Genomic DNA, 26,053 nt, shown 5'->3' with positions numbered 1-26,053 from the left:
AAGAGTCTAATGCTCCTACAAGAGTTTGAGACAACTTGCTATGTCATGTGGCAGATCGAGTGTGTATCTATGTTTAGTTGGTCAAATAGAGTGATATTTTTAAGGATGTCAATAGTTCGAAAAGAAAATTAATAATTTGCTCCAAATTCAAAAGTGTTGTCAATATCCTCTCTATTTAAATTAGTAATATATAAAACCTAATTATACAAGAAATGAACTAACCCTAATTATCGAACCCCACGAGAAACATATATATATATGTCGTGGATAATGTTTTCTACTAAGTTTTCACAAGACATTAAAATCTATATAAACACTATAACTTGTAAACATTTTCTCATCACCTCCTTTCTACAAAATTTAGCTTTACTTAAGAAAAAATATGGGTGTAAAAGGCAAGTTGATTGGTTCTGTCGAGGTGAAATGTGGAGGACACTTGATTCATGATCTTTTTCATACTAATACTCATCATATACCCAACATATGTCGTGGTAAGATCAATCATTTTGAGATTCATGAAGGTGGATCTATAAAAGTTGGTTCGGTAGTTAGCTGGAAGTATAATGACGGTAACATACATTTCCTTACTTTGTCTCTCTTTATATGTATTTATTATTTCTTGCATAATTTTTCCCTACATTTTCCTACTTTGTCTCTCTCTATTTTCATTACTAATTCCCATATTTTTCTCAATGTCCAATGGTTTGAAAAAAAAAAAGTAGACTGTTCAATTTTTGTGAATTGTAGATCTTTTTTTGAGAAATGAAAATGAAAAACATATGATATAAGATGAATATATTATTGTGAATGTACTAAATCTTTTATGAGGGATTGTGTTGTTCATTAATTCGGAGTAACATCTCTTGTATTTTTAATTATTTTTTTACTATAGATGGGAAAGATAAGATTGCTAAGCAAGTGATTGATGCCGTTGATCTTCAGAAGAAATCAATCACTTGGAAAGTAATTGGAGGAGATTTGTTAGACCTGTACAATTCTTTCACCATTATTTCATCTTGCGACAAGCAATGGACTACATGGACATTTGTGTACGAGAAGAAAACTGAAGAAACCCCAGAACCACTTGTTCTTTTGGGTTTTGCCCTTGATCTGACCAAAGATATCGAGGGTCACCTTCTCAAGAAATAGATCATCTATGTTATTTGGTGGGTTTAAACACATGCAATATATATATATATATATATATATATATATATATGCATGATTTTATACCCACTTATGTGTTTGTTTGTGTGATAAATATTTGGCAATATCGGCTAGTTCTTGCTAGCATGTGAAATAAATAATGTTGTGTATGAAAAACATATATTATATATGCCACTCTCCTTCTGTGAATGTATTTCTATTTTCTAATAATAATGATCAATATATGTAAGATATTCTGAAATTTGCAAGTTCTAAATTTACCCATAACAAAGGGGATATATTTATCAATGTACAATTCTCATTCTAAATTTACCCATTTTTGGGGTTTCTCTAGTTGTAATGTGGGAATTAAGACTAACAAAGGTTCCTTAATATGAAGTATATTATTGATTTATACTTATTGACATAAGATGTGTACGCACATTGGGAGGGGAAGAGGGTTACTTTGAAGATGGAATCATGAGCCTCTAGTAGTACCTTCTTTACAATTCTATGGGGGTTCGAAAATCCAATTTAAATGATTCTTAGATTTGATCCAATTTATAAGATTTACTTTATGTACACCTAAGGAGTATAGTTTATATAATGCACCAATAATGTAAAAAAAATGTTTTATACTATAAGATTAGTTCAAAGATACTTAAAATGTATCTTTATAAAAATTGAGATTTATAATATTGAATATAGATATATCAATAAAATTTGATCTATCTATACAACATAATTTTCTGATGAAAGGACGGATAGGGTAGCTCCGCCCCAATACGTACGTGAGGCCACACTAGTTTTCAGTTTTTGAAAATACACGTAAGTAGCAGCAACTACCAACAATGGGAAGAAGAGGAGAAATCCTAAGAATTAGAGTAATTTGCGATTTGCACCTCTAATTTATGCGCTCTTTTGTGACTTATCCTATCATTTTTAATGATTTGCACCTTAATCTTTTTAGTTCTTTGTAAAAGCATAAAAAGTTTCTTTTTTCAGTTATTTACCAGAATAAAATAATATGTATCTTTGTACAACTTTTTTTAACGTGGGTAAAAAATTAAATAGTTATCTGTGTATATTTCTGGAAAAGATTAAACAAATGTATATGTAATGACCCTAAAGGTCATTTTTGGAAATTTTCATAAAATGACCATTTTACCCCTTCCAATAGTTGCCCCGAGTCCTAATTGTTGTATTTTCGAAGTTGGTTTGAAGGAAAATTGATGAAAAGTTGAGTTTTTGGAAAGTTGAGTTTTTAAGAGTTAAAGTTTGGTTAAAAGTGCTATTTCAAGTCATTTGGAGTTTCGAGACTCGAATCGAATTTCCGTCGATTCCAGCAGTTTTAGAATGTCGAAACGGGTCTATGAGAATTTACGGAGTCAAATTTGGAGTTAAAACGAAGATTTGAGGTCCTAAGTTGCAAAAATTGTGAAATTTTGATCAAGAGTTGACTTTGGTCAACAAACGAGGTTTCGGTGCTCGAAATGGAATTTCGAGGGCACCGTTGGATTCAGGGGGTGATTCTAAGTCTAGAATGAGTCTTGGTTGAATTTTTAGAGTCCCCGAGTGCATTTCGAGTTTTTGAGCCTAAAGTTAGTTTCTTGACGCCTTATCGGATACCGGGTCAAGGAGACCTCGAATTCAAATTCCGACGATTTCATTGAGTCCGAAATGTCATTTTCAAGCTAGTAGCATATTTGGTTTGTGTTCAGGAAGTGCCAAATGAGTTTTGGGTGAGCTTTTAAGCTTCTTGGATGCTTTGACACTATTTCAGCAAATTGTGGCAACTAAAGGGTTCATTACTAGTTTTAAAGGTCGAAAAATTATTCCGAAGGTTCTGAAATTTTGAGCATGAATTATAGGACTTATCTGCAAATTTTGGGTGCATTTTCGCTAGCCCGAGATTGGACTTTTATCACAAATAAGAAATAATTGTTTACCGAGTAGAAATGATATTTGATTGGGCAAACGAGCATGAAATTGAGCTCCGATTGAACGAGCATGTCCGTATCATTATTTAAGACATTTACAAAAAAAGAATCGGTTCATTTCAATATCGTATGAGGAAATTACGGTCTTTTTAGTGAAAGATTAATTGCTGTTTTTCTGGTGCATAACGGCCATGTACTGTTATAAAAATATCAGACTGTGTTCATTTGGTATTTTGAGCATATCGGGAGTTCTAGAGATCAGAATGGAGTGATTCTTACGGGTTTCTTCTTGAATTAATATGAGGGTTATTATTCAATCTTCAATTCGACATTTCTCATAATTTCTTTATCTGGTTTTTTTTCCTATCCGTAAACCTCTTGGGAAAAATTGGGGTTTTATTGATTTGGACTCCCTTTTTGATGAAAAAGGTATATTTACGATCCTTATGTTATGGGTAAACTGATTTTAACATAAAATTATTGATTCATCGATTATTTTCATCATATTAACCGCGTACAATTTGGACTTTCCCGGTAAAGTTAAAGTTTGATAAATTGAGAATTTCAAGGTCGATCTTAACTCCGTTTTTGATGAAATTTCATATTTGAACTTATCTAAGCATGGGTAAGATGTTTTTCAAGAGATATTTCATTTTCGAGTCGGGGTTTCGGATCCGAATATTTTAGGTTTCTTCAAGAACGTGAATTTTCCTTCAAATTGAATTTGTGAATTGATTTCAACTCCGTTTTCAAATTGGTTTTCACCATTAGCTTCCAAATACTTTAAGGATCATTTTACATCAAAAATTTCTAGATTTGGGTATCATTTTCCGGTATGAGACTTTTGGACCGTTTTGCCCTTTTTCCCTAAATTTCTTGATTTTGGTGTCATTGGACTCGAATTGTGATTGTGAATAATTGTTTGAATAGATTATCGTGATCCGGATTCTACTCGGAAAGGAAAGGCTCAAGTCAAGTAACTTTTGGAGTTCGTTTTAAGGCAAGTGGCTTCCAAACTTTGTAAAATTCTTAGACTACGCATGACTACTTTCCTAATTGTGTTGGGGAGTAATGGGGATTGAGGATGAGTTTTATTTGTTGATTGAAATTGTTGTAAATGAAAGGGAATAAAACGAGCTAAATGTGTTATATGTGACTTGAATTTGTTGAATAAGTCATGTGCTAACTGATATTGAGAGGATAAAAGAGCATGAGTAGGCTATGATTGACACAAACATTGATGTTAAGACGGATGATGTGTAATACTATGATGTGGTCGTGATATGGTTGTGATTAGGATAGGTGATGTGTAATACTATGATGTGGTCGTGATATGGTTGTGATTGAGACAAGTGGTGTGTAATACTATGATGTGGTCGTGATATGGTTGTGATTGAGACAGGTGATATGTAATACTATGATGCAGTCGTGATATGGTTGTGATTGAGACAGATGATGTGTAATACTATGATGTGATCGTGATATGATTGTGATTGATGACATGTGCATATTCATTATTCATCCCATGTGTGAACTATCTGTTGCATGAGTTCTGAGACACTGATATGAGGATGGATGGATATGAGACACAGTTGAGACTAGTGATTCGGATGCCGATGGGATCTGGTTCCGGCGGTGATACATGGTCCATATGTGACCCCCATGGGTTTTGATTTGAGTATTCAGCACGGACTGATTACGTCAACAGATGTGTATCGTAGGACAGACATGCATCACGACTACATGACATCATTATTGCATTTTGCATCGCATTTGCCTTATCTTTGTCTGTGATGTGTGGATTGTATCGGTTTACCCTTCTTATGTGGAATTTGATCTACTTGCTCTTATTTGTTGATTTGAGGTTGATGAGAATATACTATTGGTTCTGACTGTTGAATATGATCTGTTTAGTATAGGTTGGTTGGTTTGCTGCTAGATTGAAGTTTCGGTGGTTCGGTTGGGTTTGAAAGGAGTTGTTTGTAGCTGCTAGTTTTGCTTAGTTTAGAGTTACTTGCGAGTACCTGTGGTTTTCGGTACTCACCCTTGCTTTTACACAATTGTGTAGGTTGACAGCTCTCTCAGATTCGGCTTAGTATTTTCTTTAGCAAATTGAGCTTCGAGACATACTCGAGAGGTAGCGGTTCATTTCAGACGTGCCCTTGAGTTATCTTTACTTTCAGTTTTGTTCTATTCGAGAACTATACTCTGAGACTTGTATATTTTTATTTGAATTCTGTATTTAGAGGTTTGTACATGTGACAACCAAATTTTGGGTAGTGTTGAGTCTTAATTAAAGTCTTCCGCTTATTTATTATCTTTTATTCTCGTATTTCTACTTCTCTATCGTTGTGGTTAGGTTAGGCTGACGTGTCCGGTGGGAAATGGACACGTGCCATCACATCCGGATTTGGGGTGTGACAGTATATGACACTTTAAATTGACCCAAAATTTTTTTTTACTGAAATTCTTGCTTTTAAATTAGTCAAGAATGTGGCTTTCAAGCTTATTAAAATCTATCTATTCGATTTGTTTGTCTCATTTTAAAAAAAAAAAATTTAAAAGAATAATTCTTTTTTTATATATATAATTTCTTAATTCCAATTTTTTCACATATTTAAAAATACAAAATCAAATAATATTTTAGTACATTCAACATATCTTTCATTTAAAATTAGAAAATTCAAAAATCATATTTACTTAAATTTTATATCAAATTAAATTCACAAATAAATTGAAAGGAAAGAATTACTAGGTACCACAACATGTCTATTTTCCTATTAGGATAAGTGAAAAACATAAACGTGTTCATTGTATCACAATAGTTGAAGATTGTACAACAATAAATTGAATTCAAGAAATTAATACTGAAAAAAGAAGAAGTTAGCAATTAATTCAACATGGACCATAGTCATTCAATTTGACGTTTATCACACAAAAGATTGTTTTTTATTGGTTACATAAAAGTCATTTAATTTTAGGGGTTATCACACAAATTATTTTTCTATTTTTATACTGAATAAAAGTCAACATGGACCAACATGGACCATAGTAATTCAATTTGTGTTTATCATAAAAAAAAAATTTTAAAAAAAAACTCCGTCATAATACGCAGTCGCTATAATCTCTGTCATATGCTCTGTCCTACGGATGAGCATTTTATGTGCACGGGTAAATCCTCCACAGTGTAATAGCTTACGAATCACAGAATTAAGGGATGTAAACCGCACTAGTGCGACATGCTCAACTCGGAAGACATTGAGGGGGGATCTATCTCGAGACATCCGTGTGGATGACCACCTCTAAACCAACTGGGCCATCCCGAATGAATCAAGAGACCTTTTGTGACTACATATAAAAGTCATTTAATTTTAAGGGTTATTAGACAAAGATTATTTTTCTATTTCATACTCCCCGTTTTTATTTACATGTCGTCCTTACTAAAAATAAATGTTCGATACTCCCCGTCCACTTTTAATTGTCATGATTTTCTTTTTTAGAGTCAAACGATAATAATTTTGACTAACATTTTACGATCTGTTTTTTCATCATATTAATTTGTAAAAAATTGTAATTTGTAGTACTTTTCTTATAGTTTTTGAATATCTAAATTTTCTGTTTAAAATATCGAATAATGTAATCTAACTTTGAAAATTAATTAAATTGACTTTTGAAAAGCGCAACATGACAAATATAAGTAGCCGAGGGGAGTACTTGTCATTTCACAAAACCAATACATAAATCGTAACATCCGACAATTTAAAATGAATATGAAGAAACTTGAAATTGGAAGTATTCATTTTTGGAAAAATTCAGAATTTGGAAATTTGGCTAAATTCAGAATCTGGAAAATTTGGTTAAGTGCGGAAAAAAATGAGTTTTTCGTCAACTTCAAATAGTCATAACTCCTGGCTCAGGATGAGTTAAGTGTATTTCCAGATATGTTTGGAAAGCCCTTGGAATGACCTTTCCAACGCCACTGAGTTTGCTCGATTCCGAGTTTGTATGAGTGAGTTATGCCATTTGGAAGTTGGGAATTTGGCAGGGATTTCCGTCGGGAAATTTTTAAGGGTATTTTGGTCTTTTCCCTAATAAATTATTTTGGTTATATTAAAGTGTTGGACTGATTTTAGATCAGTTTTGTCTCATTTTAAAAGAGTAAGAGTGAGAGTGAGAGTTAGGGCTTTTGAGTAAAGAGGAGAAGAAGAGGAGAAGAGGAGAAGAAGAGAAGAAAGAGGAGATCAAGCAAGATTCCGTCGTGGATATCGTCGGGGGTGATCCCTACTAGGTATGTGAGTTCATAGTGATGGGTTGATTCTTTCCCCCACACACCAAACTCGTTTTATTATTGAGAAAAGATTGGTTATGTTGTTTGGAGTTGTTGGTTGTGTTGTTGATATTGTAAATTATGTTATTGAAGTCCCTTGTTGATTTGGGACATGATTTGGTTGTGTTTTTGAGTTGAATCTATTGTATGTAAGTTCATAGTGTTGGTTGGTTCATACCCTCACACGCCAACTTGTTTTTAATTCCAAGAAAATATTTATTTTGGTTGTTGGAGTTGTTGGTTGTGTTGTTGAAGTTCTTGTTGATGAGGGATATGTTTCCGGTTACGTTCTTGAGTTGAATCTATTGTATGTTGAGGGGTTTTATGTTTCTAAGTGATTGGAGTTGAAACCATTGAAGTTGAGGGCTGGCGCGCCTGGCAGAGTGCCAGCAGGCCCCTTTGAAGTTGAGGGCTGGAGCCTGGCAGAACACCCAGCAGTCCCTCTGAAGTTTGAGGGCTGGCGCCCCGCGCCTCTTAGAGCGCCAAGGATGCCAATCCTTCTCTTTACCTTTCATTTCCCGCTATTTCATACATGTTCCTTGGTAAAGTACATATGTTTTATAGTTGTTTCCAATACTTTAAGGTACATCTTAACATTCCAAACTCATCCATAACATGTGATCAAACACCTTGAATTCATAATCCGATTCAAGGAGAGTTAGATTCCAAGTCAAGTGAAGTTAGAGCCAAGCTTAGAAGTTAAGTAAGTCAAAGCAAGTTTTTTTTTAAAGTTGTTCAAGAGTCTTTAGTGAACGTTTTAACTTCATTTCAAGACTCAAGTTTCAAGTCAAGTAAAAGGGTATAGAGTTTCAAGTCAAGTAAAAGAGTATAGATCTTCAAGCTAAGTAAGAGTTTCAAGTTTCAAGTTAAGTCAAGAGTTTAAAGTTGAGTTCTTTTCTCAAAAGGCTATTAGGGAACTAAGTATTCCCAAAGGAGTTTATAAATGTTTTTACATTTGAGTAAGAGGGGAACCATGTTTTCCAAAAGAGCCTTTGGGCTAAGTTTTGAGTAATTATCTCAATTAAAGAAAGATGTATTTAAAGCATTTATGAGCCAATGTATTTTGGGAGTAGTATTGAGCACCGAATTGGGGACACGAGTTCACATTAACTCAACTCTCCATAAGAACCATGCGTCAACATGGGACTTGACGTATCATTCTTTTTAGATGATTACGTGAGATTAAGCTAGTGGATCCACTAAGCAATAGTAAGGTCCTATATCACGGCAAGGTATATGATGGTCTTTGGGCAACGCGAGGTAAAACGTTGTATCATCACTATGGCTTATAGTAGTGGTTGTCGGTTAAAGAACCTCCCACATGAGTTATATTACTTTTATATAAGTAAAGTTGAGTTGTTATTGTTTTATCATTAACAAGCTAAGTTGTTTATACTGTTTTACAAGCCTTATATATTGCATGTGTCTTATTGCTTTATATATTCAGTTCAGTTATTCATTAGTCGTACAGAGCCAAGGTAAGAGTTCATTTTTACTCTTTTCAAGCTTAAGTGGTTGTTTAGCTTTCCAGCTCGCATACTCGTACATTCCATGTACTGATGTCAGTTAGCCTGCATCGTCTTATGATGCAGACGCAGATCAGCATCCAGTACGCCGTTGATCTAACTGAGCACTCAGAGTCAGTGGTGAGCCTCCTTGCATTCCGAAGGACTCAATTATTTTGTGTTCTTAGTTTTGTTTTATTAGGGTGTTGCGAGGTCTGTCCCAACACCCCTCTCAGTATTTTAGAGGCTTCAGTTAGTCAGTTAGTTTTGAGTCTCTCATCTATGTATATATGTAAATATTCTATTTTGAGATTTGAGTTGTCTTTGTGGCCAGATTATATATGTTAAGTTGTTTTGTAACCTTGCATTTGCATTGAGTTATTCTGTTGGGTTAGGTTTCCGCTGAGTTAAGAAAGTCAGGCCAAGGGTTCGCTTGGGGCCAGAAATGGTCTCCGGGTGCCAATCCCGCCCAGGGTGTAGGCTCGGGGCGTGACAAACTTGGTATCAAAGCCCAGAGTTCAAGAGTTCTAGGGAGTCTATGAAGCCGTGTCTGTAGAGTCCTAGTTATCGGTGTAAAGCGCGCCACATCTATAATTGGGAGGCTACAACATTTAGGAAGATTTCTCACTTCTTTCACACTCAACTCGTGCGTTAGAGTTTATCTCTAAAGAGTTTCTTTCTAATTCATGCATGCGCGTGTTTCAAATATTCATGCCTCCACGAAGAGTTGGCAGAGGGCGTCTTCCTAGACGTTATGTTGATGAGCAAGAGTTACCTTATGCCCCGGGAGTGCAAGATCAAGGGGAAGTTTCCAATGCCGAGTTCAGAGAGGTAATTAGAATTCTGAGTCAAGCTGTAACTACTCAAATTGGTCAGCAAAGAGGAGCTCAACATGAAGGAGCTAACACTTCAAGGATTCGTGAGTTCTTGGGGATGAATCCTTCGAGTTTTATGGGTTCGAGTACTACTGAGGATCCAGAGAACTTTATTGAGGAGTTGAAGAAGATTTTTTATGTGATGCATATGGCAGATATTGAGCGGGTTGAGCTAGCTGCGTATCAATTGAAGGATGTTGCTAGAACTTGGTTCGACCAGTGGAGAGGGGGCAGAGTTGAGAATGCACCACTTGCGAGTTGGGCCTGTTTTGAGGAAGCTTTCTTGGGGCATTTCTTTCCTCGAGAATTGAGAGAGGCCAAGGTACGTGAGTTCCTCACACTTAAGCAGGAGTCCTTGAGTGTTCATGAGTACAGTTTGAAGTTCACACAATTATCCCGCTATGCTCCGGAGATGGTTGCGGACATGAGGAATAGAATGAGCTTGTTTGTTGCTGGGCTGTCTCGGTTGTCGAGCAAGAAAGGTAGGGCTGCAATGCTTATCGGGGACATGGACATATCAAGGTTGATGGTTTATGTGCAGCAGGTTGAGGAAGAGAAGCTGATAGACAGAGAAGAGTTCAGAAATAACAGAGTTAAGACCGGGAACGAGTCCGGGCAGCAGAGAGGTAATTCAAACCGTTCCTCCTTTCAGCAAAGGCAAAAGGGATCTGCTCCATCATCTGCTAGAGCACCTGCACCCAGATACAGTGGGGAATTTAATGGCCAGAATTTGAAGGACTTCAAGGCTAGACTAGCACAGTCCTCAGGTAGTGTGGCACAAGGAGGCAGTTTATTTCCTACATGTGCTAGGTGTGGTAGAACCCACCCGGGTAAATGTCGTGATGGCCAGTCAGGTTGTTTTAAGTGTGGGCAAGAGGGTCACTTCATGAAGGAGTGCCCGAAGAATAAGCAAGGTAGTGAAAGTCTGGGCAGTAGGGCCCAATCTTCTTCAGTTGCTCCCCCAGACAGGACGGCACCTAGAGGAGCTACTGCTAGTACAGGCGGAGGAGAAAATTGCCTTTATGCAATCACCAGTCGCCAGGAGCATGAGAATTCTCCAAATGTTGTCGCTGGTATGATCAAGGTCTTCGCTTTTGATGTGTATGCTTTGCTAGATCCAGGAGCAAGTTTATCTTTTGTAACTCCTTATGTTGCAAATAAGTTTGAGGTTCTTCCTAAAAGACTTTGTGAACCCTTTTGTGTTTCTACACCTGTTGGGGAATCTATTCTAGCAGAAAGAGTCTATCGTGATTGTCCTGTTTTCATCGGTCACAAGAGCACCAGGGTTGATTTGGTTGAGTTAGACATGATAGATTTCGATGTCATTCTAGGTATGGATTGGCTTCATGCTTGTTATGCATCGATAGATTGTAGAACTCGAGTGGTTAAGTTTCAGTTTCCGAGCGAGCCAGTCTTAGAGTGGAGTAGCAGTTTCGCAGTGCCTAAGGGTCGTTTTATTTTGTACCTTAAGGCGAGAAAATTAGTTTCGAAGGGTTGCATCTATCACTTAGTCCGAGTTCATGACTCTAGTGTTGAGATGCCTCCTTTTCAGTCAGTTTCTACAGTAAAAGAGTTTCCAGAAGTTTTTCCTGATGATCTACCCAGAATTCCTCCTGAGAGAGAAATAGAGTTTGGCATAGATCTCATTCCAGATACTCGTCCTATCTCTATTCCGCCATATAGAATGGCACCAGCAGAGTTGAAAGAGTTGAAAGAGTAGTTGAAAGATCTCCTAGATAAGGGTTTCATTCGACCAAGTGTCTCGCCTTGGGGCGCTCCGGTCTTGTTTGTGAGAAAGAAAGATGGTTCCCTTAGAATGTGTATAGACTACCGCCAGTTGAATAAGGTTACCATCAAGAACAAGTACCCTCTTCCGAGCATTGATGATTTGGGTGCCACTTGTTTTTTAAAGATTGACCTCCGATTAGGCTATCATCAGTTAAGGGTAAGGGAATATGATATCCCAAAGACAGCTTTCAGAACCAGGTATGGTCATTATGAGTTTTTGGTCATGTCCTTTGGTTTAACCAATGCGCCGGCAGCTTTTATGGATTTGATGAATATAGTCTTCAAACCTTATTTAGATACGTTTGTTATCGTCTATTCAAGGAATGAAGAAGATCATGCTAGTCATCTCAGAACAGTTCTTCAGACTTTGAAAGACAAGGAGTTGTATGCCAAGTTCTCTAAGTGTGAGTTTTGGCTCAAGTCTGTGGCGTTCCTAGGCCACATTGTGTCCGGTGACGGAATTAAAGTTGATACTCAGAAAATTGAGGCAGTGCAGAATTGGCCTAGACCCACATCTCCAACTGAAATTAGGAGTTTCTTGGGTTTAGTCGGCTACTATAGAAGATTTGTAGAGGGGTTCTCATCTATTGCATCTCCTTTGACAAGGTTGACTCAGAAGACAGTGAAATTTCAATGGTCTGAAGCTTGTGAGAAAAGATTTCAGGAATTGAAAAAGAGATTGATTATAGCTCCAGATATTCCATTCATCCGGGTTCCACCAAGATGTATCGTGATTTGTGAGAAGTTTATTGGTGAAATGGCATGAAGAAAGGCATTGCAGAGTTTGTTTCTAAGTGTCCAAATTGCCAACAAGTGAAAGTCGAGCACCAAAGGCCCGGTGGTTTGGCTCAGAGAATAGAACTTCCGGTATGGAAGTGGGAGGTGATCAATATGGATTTCATCACAGGGTTGCCAAGGTCTCGCAGACAGCATGATTCTATTTGGGTAATTGTCGACAGAATGACAAAGTCAGCTCATTTTCTACCGGTAAAGACTACCCTTTCAGCAGAAGATTTTGCCAAGTTATATATTCAAGAGATAGTGAGACTTCATCGAGTCCTAATCTCCATCATTTCAGATAGAGGTGCACAGTTTACTGCAGAGTTCTGGAAATCTTTTCAGAAAGGCTTGGGTTCGAAGGTGAACTTAAGTACTGTTTTTCATCCTCAGACTAATGGGCAAGCAGAACGTACTATTCAGACTTTAGAAGATATGTTAAGGGCTTGTGTGATCGATTTCAAAGGTAATTGGGATGATCACCTACCTCTCATTGAGTTTGCCTACAACAACAGTTATCATTCTAGCATCCAGATGGCTCATTTCGAAGCTCTTTATGGGAGAAGATGTAGATCTCCTATTGGATGGTTTGAAGTTGGCGAAGCAGGGTTGATAGGACTAGATTTAGTTCACCAAGCTATGGAGAAGGTGAAAGTGATTCAAGAGAGGTTGAAAACGGCACAGAGTGGCCAGAAATCCTACATTGATGTTAGAAGAAGGGCGTTAGAGTTTGAAGTAGATGATTGGGTATATTTGAAAGTTTCACCCATGAAGGGGGTTATGAGGTTTGGTAAGAAGGGGAAACTTAGTCCCCGATATATTGGACCTTATCATATAGTCAAGAGGGTTGGCAATGTAGCTTATGAGTTGGAGCTACCACAGGAGCTAGCAACGGTCCATCCGATATTTCACATCTCCATGTTGAAGAAGTGCATAGGCGATCCTTCATTGATCCTGCCAACTGAAAGTATTAGGATCAAGGATAACTTAACTTATGAGGAGATTCTTGTTCAGATTTTAGATCGGCAAGTTCGTAGGTTGAGGACAAAGGAGGTAGCCTCAGTCAAGGTCCTTTGGAGGAACCAATTTGTTGAGGAAGCTACTTGGGAAGCCAAGAAGACATGAAGAAGAGATATCCATATCTTTTTGAATCCGCATATCAAGGTATTAATTTCCTTCTTAGTGCTCTTTAAATTATAGTGGGCATGTTGTTGTTGTTGTTGTTGTTGCATGATTGCTTGTTGGGTGTTTGAATTGATGTTACACCCTTAGCCTTGTAAGAGTAACCTCATTCAAGGACGAATGTTCCCAAGGGGGAGATATTGTAACATCCGACAATTTAAAATAAATATTAAGAAGCTTGAAATTGGAAGTAGTCATTTTTGGAAAAATTCAGAATTTGGAAATTTGGCTAAGTTCAAAATCTGGAAATTTGGCTAAATTCAGATTATGGAAAATTTGGTTAAGTGTGGAAAAAAATGAGTTTTTGGTCAACTTCAAACAGTCATAACTCCTGGATCAGGATGAGTTAGGTGTATTTCCAGATATGTTTGGAATGACCTTTCCAACGCCACTGAGTTTGCTCGATTCCGAGTTCGTATGAGTGAGTTATGCCCTTTGGAAGTTGGGAAGTTGGCAGGGATTTTCCGTCGGGAAATTTTTAAGGGTATTTTGGTCTTTTCCCTAATAAATTATTTTGGTTATATTAAAGTGTTGGACTGATTTTAGATCAGTTTTGTCTCATTTTAAAAGAGTAAGAGTGAGAGTGAGAGTTAGGGCTTTTGAGTGAAGAGGAGAAGAAGAGGAGAAGAGGAGAAGAAGAGAAGAAAGAGGAGATCAAGCAAGATTCCGTCGTGGATATCGTCGGGGGTGATCCCTACTAGGTATGTGAGTTCATAGTGATGGGTTGATTCTTTCCCCCACACACCAAACTCGTTTTATTATTGAGAAAAGATTGGTTGTGTTGTTTGGAGTTGTTGGTTGTGTTATTGATATTGTAAATTGTGTTGTTGAAGTCCCTTGTTGATTTGGGACATGATTTGGTTGTGCTTTTGAGTTGAATCTATTGTATGTAAGTTCATAGTGTTGGTTGGTTCATACCCCCACACGCCAACTCGTTTTTAATTCCAAGAAAATATTTATTTTGGTTGTTGGAGTTGTTGGTTGTGTTGTTGAAGTTCTTGTTGATGAGGGATATGTTTCCGGTTGTGTTCTTGAGTTGAATCTATTGTATGTTGAGGGGTTTTATGTTTCTAAGTGATTGGGGCTGAAACCATTGAAATTGAGGGCTGGCGCGCCTGGCAAAGTGCCCAGCATGCCCCCTTGAAGTTGAGGGTTGGAGCCTGGCAGAACGCCCAACAGTCCCTCTGAAGTTTGAGGGCTGGCGCCCCATGCCTCTTAGAGCACCAAGGACGCCAATCCTTCCCTTTACCTTTCATTTCCCGCTATTTCATACATGTTCCTTGGTAAAGTACATATGTTTTATAGTTGTTTCCAATACTTTAAGGTACATCTTAACATTCCAAACTCATCCATAACATGTGATCAAACACCTTGAATTCATAATCCGATTCAAGGAGAGTTAGTTTCCAAGTCAAGTGAAGTTAGAGCCAAGCTTAGAAGTTAAGTAAGTCAAAGCAAGTTTTTTTTTAAAGTTGTTCAAGAGTCTTTAGTGAACGTTTTAACTTCATTTCAAGACTCAAGTTTCAAGTCAAGTAAAAGGGTATAAAGTTTCAAGTCAAGTAAAAGAGTATAGATCTTCAAGCTAAGTAAGAGTCTCATGTTTCAAGTTGAGTAAGAGTCTCAAGTTTCAAGTTAAGTCAAGAGTTTAATATTGAGTTCTTTTCTCAAAAGGCTATTAGGGATCTAAGTATTCCCAAAGGAGTTTATAAATGTTTTTACATTTGAGTAAGAGAGGAACCATGTTTTCCAAAAGAGCCTTTGGGCTAAGTTTTGAGTAATTATATCAATTAAAGAAAGATGTATTTAAAGCATTTATGAGATAAAGTATTTTGGGAGTAGTATTGAGCACCGAATTGGGGACACGAGTTCACATTAACTCAACTCTCCATAAGAACCATGCACCAACATGGGACTTGACGTATCTTTCTTTTTAGATGATTACGTGAGATTAAGCTAGTGGATCCACTAAGCAATAGTAAGGTCCTATATCACGGCAAGGTATAGGATGGTCTTTGGGCAACGTGAGGTAAAACGTTGTATCATCACTATGGCTCATAGTGGTGGTTGTCGGTTAAAGAACCTCCCACATAAGTTATATTACTTTTATATAAGTAAAGTTGAGTTGTTATTGTTTTATCATTAACAAGCTAAGTTGTTTATACTGTTTTACAAGCCTTATATATTGCATGTGTCTTATTGCTTTATATATTCAGTTCAGTTATTCATGAGTCGTACAGAGCCAAGGTAAGAGTTCTTTTTTACTCTTTTCAAGCTTAAGTGGTTGTTTAGCTTTCCAGCTCGCATACTCGTACATTCCATGTACTGATGCCAGTTGGCCTGCATCGTCTTATGATGCAGACGCAGGTACCCCGGATCAGCATCCAGTACGTCGTTGATCCAACTGAGCACTCCAGAGTCAGTGGTGAGCCTCCTTGCATTCCGGAGGACTCAATTATTTTGTGTTCTTAGTTTTGTTTTATTAGGGTGTTGCGGGGTCTGTCCCAACACCCCTCTCAGTATTTTAGAGGCTTCATAGATAGTTAGTCAGTTAGTTTTGAGTCTCTCATCTATGTATATATGTAAATATTCTATTTTGAGATTTGAGTTGTCTTTGTGGCCAGATTTTATAAGTTAAGTTGTTTTGTAACCTTGCATTTGCATTGAGTTATTCTGTTGGGTTAGGTTTTCGCTGAGATAAGAAAGTCAGGCCAAGGATTCGCTTGGGGCCAGAAATGGTCTCCGGGTAGAGGATAATATTATGTACAAGCTCTTCATAGCTAATTAGAATCTATGGGTAAAGCAAATACTCCTACTGTTTCAAATTAGTTGTACACTTTATTTTTTACATATTTCTTGAGAAACATAAATAAGAAGGATTATTTTACTAATCGACCACTTAAGAAATTTTTTGAGTTTGCTTTGCACATATTTATTTCATTTAGGACTACTATTGTTATTTTCCTCGAATTATATATTTATTAAACACAAAAAAATTTATTCTCTCCTAATTGGCATGTCATGTCACACTAAATTTTATTTTTTTAGTTAATAAAATTACTTAACTCTTCAAACTATTTAACTCAATCCACATAATATTGACATATAAGAATAAATAATTCAGAAAGTATTGATTAGATTAAACTTTACAGATGAAATTATAAAACAAAGATAATTTAAAAAGATTTAAATATAAAATGTAAAAATAAAAAAATTGTAAAGATTAATCAAACTCATCCAATCGATGTAATATTGTCATCTAAGAACAAAAATAATTCAAAAAGTAATGATTAAATTAAACTTTACACGAAATTGTAAAATAAAGATAATAAAAAAAGATTTAAAATATAAGAATATTATAATAACGTAAAGATTAAAATTTATATTGACTATTCCTAAAGTCATATAAATATTTTAACCTAAATATCTATCTTAGTTGGGGATCATATTCTTCTTCTTTTTTCACCTTTTTCCTATTTATCGTACATTAAAAAAATCTACTATCATAATTCATATCTTCTCATTTTTTACTTAGGAGTTGATTCATCATAAAATTAAAAATAATATTCACTTTTTTGAAATATTCTCTTACTTTATATGAAAATCGTGTTTGATCATTAAAAATTAAATTCAACTTAAAGTTATATTTTAAATTTGAAAAAAACAGCTTTAGAATAGAATATTCAATGATTAGAATAGAATATCATAATGAAATGCACCTAACTTGTTTTCAACTTACCTTTCAGTTTTGAATTAATATTTAAGTACATTCAACTATGAAATTTTTCTAAATATTCATTGAAAAATATATAACCAAAACAGAGATAAGATAGTAATCCAAAAAATTAATAGGGGAATTTGATCATCTTATAATTTTAAATAATTTAAAACTATTTTCCTCATTTTAATGATTGAAGTTCTTTTTCACCAGAAAAAAAATGATCACATTGTTTGACACTTTGACTAGAGGTGTCGGTTGCTCACATTAATGTATTTTTTTCACCTTAGTCGATGACTTAATTAAATTAAATTATTATGATTGGTATAAACACGAGTGTTAAGTAAACTTTTACCTAGTAAACACATTATATCGACTGAATCGAGTTATAATATGAGTTTGATGAGTTAAATAAATTAATTTTTAAACATAAGAGTTTAATTTAATATGGTATATATACCAATTAATAGAAAAGGATGCTTTCGTTTTGGTGATATTTAGTATATTTTGAGAAAAATAGTACTAATAACTGAGTGATATTATAGTCTTTAAAAAACATTGGTGATGTTTTGAGAATTAACTCCAATGTTTTTTTGGAATTTTACAAATTTGTTACAATTCAAAAATAAATAATTATAAGGATAAATATTTTAACATGATTCTATCTTAATTATTTAAATTAATAAATAATTTGAAATAACTATTTTTTTTAGTAAAATAAACAATTAATATGAGACGGGAGCTACTAAGTACATCCGAACATTTAATTCTCACCAACTTCTTGTCCCAACCTTTATGATATGTTGTAAACTCGTTTTAAATAGTTATACATCATAGCTTTTACATGCACACATAATTGAATTATTACTCTATATAAAGAATAGAAATTTAGCCAATTTATCATCATCTATTTTTCATTTTTTTGCTATATCGAAGAAAAAAAATGGGTCTGAAAGGCAAGTTGATTGGTTCGATAGAGGTTAAGTGTGGAGGACACTTAATTCATGATATTTTGCACGCCAATCCTTGAAATGTACCCAACGTAATCAAGATTAATCATTTTGAGATGGATCATGAAGGTGAAAGCATAAAGATTGGCTCGATAGTTAGTTGGACATATAACGACGGTGACATACTATGATTCCCTTGCATCAATATAATTTCTATAATTAGGTATATTTGGCATATATGAATTCATTTACCAAGAAAATGTATTTCAAAAATAAATTATTTGATGTTATTTGGTAGTAACAATAAAATATATTTTTTGTAAAATATTTTTGCACCAAAAGGGAAAAAGACTTCATTCACTTATGAGCAAAAAATATTCTCTTGCAGGTATTTAAGCTTTCTTGAATATTGATACCTTTTTATGAGGAAATCACTTTGATATTTTATTTTGTTTAATGTTTATAGACGGATTCGAAAAAGATAAAATTGTTAAGGAAGTGATTGAGGCAATTGATCCTGAGGAGAAATCGATCACTTGGAAGGTAATTGGAGGAGATCTGCTAGAGTTGTATGATTCTCTTACTATTATCACAACATGTGAACATGAGTGGACTACATGTTCATTTATATATGAGAAAAAAACTGAAGACACCCCAGAACCTCTTGTTCCATTTGGTTTCCTCCTTAATTTGATCAAGGAAATGGAGGGTCATCTTCTCAAATAATACAAGATCAATCTGGTATCTGATAGTTTTTATCGTTACGTATTTGTGTATGTCTACGTGTACACGCATGTGGATTTATATATATATATATATATATATATATATACTTACTATTATCACAGCATGTGAACATGAGTGGACTACATGTTCATTTATATATGAGAAAAAAACTGAAGACACCCCAGAACCTCTTGTTCCATTTGGTTTCCTCCTTAATTTGATCAAGGAAATGGAGGGTCATCTTCTCGTGTACACGTAGACATACACAAATACGTAACGATAAAAACTATCAGATACCAGATTGATCTTGTATTATTTGAGAAGATGACCCTCCATTTCCTTGATCAAATTAAGGAGGAAACCAAATGGAACAAGAGGTTCTGGGGTGTCTTCAGTTTTTTTCTCATATATAAATGAACATGTAGTCCACTCATGTTCACATGCTGTGATAATAGTAAGTATATATATATATATATATATATATATATATATATATATATATATATAAATTCACACGCGTGTACACGTAGACATACACAAATACGTAACGATAAAAACTATCAGATACCAGATTGATCTTGTATTATTTGAGAAGATGACCCTCCATTTCCTTGATCAAATTAAGGAGGAAACCAAATGGAACAAGAGGTTCTGGGGTGTCTTCAGTTTTTTTCTCATATATAAATGAACATGTAGTCCACTCATGTTCACATGTTGTGATAATAGTAAGTATATATATATATATATATATATATATATATATATATATATATATATTGTGTGTGTGTGTGTGTGTGTGTGAGTTTGTGTTACAAATATATACTATATTTTGTAATATTGGCTAATTCTAGCTAGCGTGTCAAAATTAGTAATGTTGTGTTAAAAATAAAGAATATATCGGATGTATTGTACGATATATTATGTATCTTTTCGAGTATGAAATGAACTATAATAGCATATGCAAATTGTATTTGTAAATGTGCTATCTAATTCCTTTTCGGCATATATTTATATATTTATTTATTTATTTATTTATTTTTCGTTTCTCTAGTTCTAAGATGGGAATTAACACTCACAAAAAGTTTATTATGCAAAATTGATCAATAGTTGCTAGGGGTGTGCAAAAACCGAACCGACCGATAAACCGAACCGAAAAAAGTGTTATTGGTTCATTGTTATTGGGTTATTGGGATAACGGTTATTTAATGGTTTTACAAAAACAATTATTGGATTATCGGTTCGTTATTGGTTTTTAATATTGGAATATTGGGTTAACCGATAACCCATTAAGAATATAATAATTTACTATTTTAATTTTTAGTTATACATATATATAATATATTAAAAAAATATTAATATAATTAGTAGTATATTAGACTAAAAATATAAAACCCTACGCAATAATTAACACTACTTAACAATTAACTCTCCTCTCTACTTTTAGTTATTTAACCTTTAGGTTTTACTTTTTAGTATTACTTATTTACTTTAGTTAGTTTATAATTGCCTAATATTAGCTTTTGCACGATTGTAAATATCTGCAATTTGATTAACGTCAGGAATTCAAATTGTGTGTGTGTGGTTTTTTTTTTTAAATAACGTAAGAACTTCATTTAGTTACCATAAGCATGGCCTCATTTGCTACTGTTTTGACTTTTGCCTATGATTTGGTTTTATTTGATTCTCTTTATTGCATAAAGGGGACCTCATTTTATATATATTATGGTGATCGAAAATTAACCAAGTCTTTGTTGTGATGACCAAAATACAACAAGTTGGTCCTTGTTGTCCCGTTTGGAATGATTATTTCGATGTATGCGTATCGCGTCAAATTATTGGATAAGTCCATATATTTATTTTGAAAGCATTTTCTTATTGGTTAAACCGAAACCGAACCGTTAAAGACCTAAAACCGATAAACTGAAAACCGATAACAAATATCTTATTGGTTTGGTTATCGATTTAGCATATTTAAAAACCGAAAACTGATAAACCGAACCAATAATACTTATAACCGAACCAAACCGAACCGACCGATACACACCCCTAATAGTCGCCCAAATTTATTTAGGATGTGTTTGATAAGGAAAATATTTTCTTAGAGAATAAGTAAGTTTTTTTTGTTTTTTTAATATTGATAATAAATAAATAAAAATATAACTTTAATATAATTCCGGAAAACATTACGATGGCGGGATAGGAGTGGGAAGATGGGGTGGTGGGGGTAGTCAAGGAGTGGAGTAGCAAAGGGGTAGGGGTTGGGGCTTTGTTTGGGATTGGAAGGAGATAATAAGCTTTGATATAATATTAATGGAACTTGTATTTTTGTCTACGTATTAGGGGAGTCATTTTTTTAATTTTTTAAATCTTATTATTGTTGAGTATTGGTGAGGTTGTGAGAATTGTACAACTAGAGAGTTTATTTTCGTTGAGAGTAAAATACTTAGTGTTGAGTTGAGAGACTAAAGTTAATTTCTTAGATTGTAGAGTTATAATATGAAATCGCTTATTATAGTAGGTAAAATATAATAAGACCCAAGATCACTTCCCTTATTTAGCATCATTGAAAATTAAATCATAAAGATAGATATAAATGATGTGTGCGGGAATGAGTGACCAATGGCCACAAGGGCTACACTGACACACATTAAAATAATTTGTTAAAATATTTATGATAATTATCATTAATGTCATGTACAGATCAAATTTTTCGTATCTAAAATTTTTTGTATCAAAGTGGTGCCTATCAATTATGGACAACTTCACAAGAAAATGATATTGGTAAGTGTCATATGGATTGGTTGGACTGAATTTAGACAGGTCAAAATGAGTTGAATTTATTAATGGGATGATTATTGACCCGTCTATGTGACTAGGCAAAATGCGGGTCATAACTCAACTCATTCAATTAAGTTTTAATTATTTTATTTGTTCAGTTATAACATTTTAGTACCGATTTTTCTCTCTCTGTATTACGGCTACATATGACATATTAACTAAAAAAATATTTTATATAAATATATAGACAAAAAAATTTATGAGTCAGTCTGGGCTACATATTAAATCATTTTTTAATGAATTGAACTGAATTGAAATGAGTTAACAAATGGGCCAGTTATTCTTGGATGGATTGGGCTTGATTTTGTGTTTGTCTTCTTAACTTTTCTTTATTTTTTTGGTTAAATTGATTAACAAATAATGCATTCTTTTGTTATAATACATATTAAGATCTAAATGTAAAATGTCAGTATACATATATAACAATAACTCACTATAGAAAATATGAAATTTTTAGACAAACACTACTGCAAATCACCATAACGAGGTTAAACTGTATTACAGATAATTGTGTTTGTGTTTTTTTTCCTCACAATGATGTTTGATCTTAGTATTGGGACCGACTAAATTCAAATTTTCTTTATAGGATCATTTCTGTTAGCAGACACATTAATGTTACCTTTCACATGTAGAGTAGTTAAATTGGTATTTTAAACATGGAAAGGGAAATCGAAAATTATATTTACCCGCTTTCAAAGGGAACCTTTATTCTTGCAAAGAATATTTAGAATTTTGATCCATTATGAGACATCGGAATAGAATTCTATAAATGCAACATCAACTTTTACATAATAAATATGCTTCATCTTTATAATTCATCTGTTTAAGCCTAACACTTGTTGGTCAAATTTTTCAACCATACAAAATTTCAAATTCATAATCTTGAAAAATATGCTTCCTGATAAGAAAGCTCCCTAGAGAAGAACAAATTCCTAAATGAAAGAACATAAAAATTAAAATCAATGGTCATGGAATTTAGAATTCTGAATGAGTCCCAGGGCGGGGTATATCAAAAAAAATTTGAAGTGTAAAGTAAAGGCGAGTTCCATAGGGCATAAGCCCCTGACATAAAAATGTATGCTTCGAGCATTAATTTTGATTGTTATTATTTCAAAAGTATTTTTTGCTATAAATTATATTTTTTATTATTGGTGTAATGATTTTGTGTATTATGAGTATCTTCTTTAATGCACTTTTCAACTTATGTATAAATACTACTTTGCATTTAGTTATACACTCTATTTAGTATTAAGGTATGTATAATTTATAGATAGAAATTCATGATATTAGTAATGCAATGAATTTTAAAGCATGTATTAGCATGGTTAAAGACACAAGTGTCCCTCAAAACCTTTTACATACTTTCCACCATATTTGCGGAGGTATTTTTGTAAATAAAAAAAATTAGAATGATTGAACACATTATTTTCATAGAGATAAGTATTAAAAACACCCTCAACTTTGCGCGAATTATTGGTATCATCCCTGAACAATTGATAGCTCAAAAACACCCCTATACTTGGCGAGCTAAGCTTAACTACACTATCCCATTTCATACACAATAATGTGTCATTCACGCGCTACACGTGAAAATTTTAAACTAATGTGGCATATATATATAATTCCTAAAAATAAAAATAGAGGGATTTTGTTATTTCTTTAATTAAAAAATATTAACATAAAATAAATTTTATAAAGAGGGGTTTTGTCTCCCCTCTCTTCCTACCAAAAGCTTTCTCCAATCTCACAACATAACCCTTTGATTTCCATGGAAATCAAAGGGTTTTAAGCTTAAAACATTGATTAAAGTATTGGTAAGGATCTGCTTTTCTTTATTTTGTTAGGGTTTTGTTCGCGTTAGTCTTAAGGATTAAATTTCAATTTGAAATTTTCTAGGGCTTCATTTGCTGCCATATTTTGCTCATCTTAAATCTTGTTTTGAGGTCAGTTTTAATGGAGGAGAAGTTAAATAGGAAGAAAAAGGGTATTATAGTAGCTGCTGGTAATTAAAAATTGAATGAAAAAATAAATAAATAAAAAGTCTGATGTGGCGTTTTGTAACTTTTCACCCGTTTAAGGAGAGTGTAATCACTTGTTGTATCATGTGGCCCGGGAGGGGTGTATTTAAGCTTAGTTCGTCAAATATAGGGTGTTTTTAAGTCTATCAATAGTTCAGAGATGAAACCAATAATCCGCGCCAAGTTCGTGGGTGTTTTAATACTTCTCTCTTTTTGATATACCAGAACAAACACTGCATAAGAAATAATATTAGCATAACCAATATAAACATAACTAATATATCATATTCACACGCTATCTTATACACCCCACATAACGATCCTATATGTTTTGTGTATAATATCTCAAGTAGGTTTTTCACACAATTAAAACCTATATAAGGACAACTTCCAAACATTTTCTCACCACATTCTTTCAACAACATTAATTTTGCTACATCGAACAGAAAAAAATATGAGTGTGAAAGGCAAGTTGACTGCTTCAGTAGAAGTGAAATGTGATGGACATTTAATTTATGATCTTTTTCACTCTAATATTCATCATGTACCCAATATTAGTCCTAGTAAAGGTCAATCATTTTGAAATTCATCAAAGTGGAATCATAAAAATTGGTTCGATAGTAAGCTGGAAATATTACGCTGGTAACACAACTTTCTTCACTCTCTCTCATATTGTATGTATGTATGAAAATACGTGCGTATTTTTTTACTTATATGTGTGTTTGGTCTTTTTCAAAAGTAATAAAATAGTTTTTTTAGGAAAAAGTTTTTCGACGGTGTTTGATTACCACAAAATATTTTAGATCAGAAAAAAGAAGGGAAAAATGAGAAATATGCCCCCCGAACTATTAGAAATGGTATGCAGATACCCTCCGTTATACTTTTGAGCGACATTGGTGCCCCTGCCATCAAAAAACTAGAGTATATATACCCTTTATACTAACAGAAATACACATGTCATAATCTTATCCACCGACCCGACATTTATTAAATATCGGATCAAGGGATAAGATTGTGACACGTGTCCCTATTTAGTCTTCTGTTAGAGTGAATGACATATATGCTCTAGTTTTTGGACGGCATGGGCACCAATGTCTTTATATAATATATCACTACATCAAAAATGTTCTTCAGCGGCAATTAATTAACGGCAATAGCTCAATTGCCGCTATACTATAGTTTTTTAGCGGCAATTAACACTCTTTGTATATGTCCCTAAAACCTTTAGCGACATTGTATCTAATAACACTTAACTATTGCCGGTAAAGACTTTAACACTCTTTATTAATGTGTTTATTTATTGCCGCTAAAAGTTGTTTTTGTTATTGTGAATCACTCAAATAAATTTATTTAAAAAATATCTTACATGACAACTCTAAAATGTGTGGTAATCTAATTGATGCAAGACATACGTGCAACAACACAATAAATTAATTATATAAATTTAATAGTTTTGTTTTAAAAGCATTAAACGTTTTAAATTATTAAGAGTCCTTAGGATATGATATATATATCATAATATTTGTTTCACTAACAAAACTATTTTTTATTTTATTTACTAAATATAAGACATAATATTGTACAAGACATACGTGCAACAGCACAATAAATTAATTATATAAATTTAATAGTTTTGTTTTAAAAGCATTAAACGTTTTTAAATTATTAAGAGTCCTTAGGATATGATATATATATCATAATATTTGTTTCACTAACAAAAAATATTTTTTATTTTATTTACTAAATATAAGACATAATATTGTACAATAATATCATAATATTTGGTTCACTAATTAAGTTGCCCCTGAAACTTTTTAATGAGTTTTTAAAATTTTATTTATTTGTGGAATTCATGTTACATGATATAAAAAAAAATTATTTGTCAGGTAAGATGTTTTTTGAATAATAAATTTAGTTAAATAATTTAATTCATATAAATATTTAAATTGAGTAATTTTATTGATATAAAATAAAATTTAATAACTAAATTCTTAAAATTAACTGGCCTTTTGAGATATTAACGTATGTTGTTGTTAAAATCAAAAGAATAAATTAAAAGAAGCAAGCGACAAAAAGAGAAAAGAAAACAAAAAAATTAACGGAGCCAACTAAGAGAAAAGGAAATTAAAGAGGAAAAATAGGAGAACAGGAGAAAAGAAAACAAATCGCAATGAAAAGAAGATGGATGGGACAGGACAAAGTGAGGCAGATCAATTTTTTTTTTCTCACTCCCTGTTTGAAATTCATATTGAAGCGAACTCGACTA

At 33.6% G+C, this 26,053-nt stretch overlaps 2 protein-coding genes across 2 annotated transcripts in view; both read left to right on the top strand.

Moving 5' to 3' along the window:
* Positions 1-26,053, top strand: part of LOC125813446 (kirola-like) — a 436,501-nt gene that overhangs the window by 84,209 nt on the left and 326,239 nt on the right. The window lies entirely within an intron of this gene.
* LOC125813449 (kirola-like) lies at positions 360-1,408 on the top strand. The gene is made up of 2 exons (XM_049492957.1): positions 360-569; positions 893-1,408. The coding sequence occupies exons 1-2, from the start codon at positions 383-385 to the stop codon at positions 1,147-1,149; spliced, it is 444 nt and encodes a 147-aa protein (XP_049348914.1). The 5' UTR covers positions 360-382; the 3' UTR covers positions 1,150-1,408.

Source organism: Solanum verrucosum, unplaced genomic scaffold (assembly GCF_900185275.1).
Source record: "Solanum verrucosum unplaced genomic scaffold, falcon-dt-bn FXZP01000203.1, whole genome shotgun sequence".
Taxonomy (NCBI): domain Eukaryota; kingdom Viridiplantae; phylum Streptophyta; class Magnoliopsida; order Solanales; family Solanaceae; genus Solanum; species Solanum verrucosum.
Note: the sequence above shows the minus strand (reverse complement) of the source record. Positions and strands in the feature narration are given on the sequence as shown.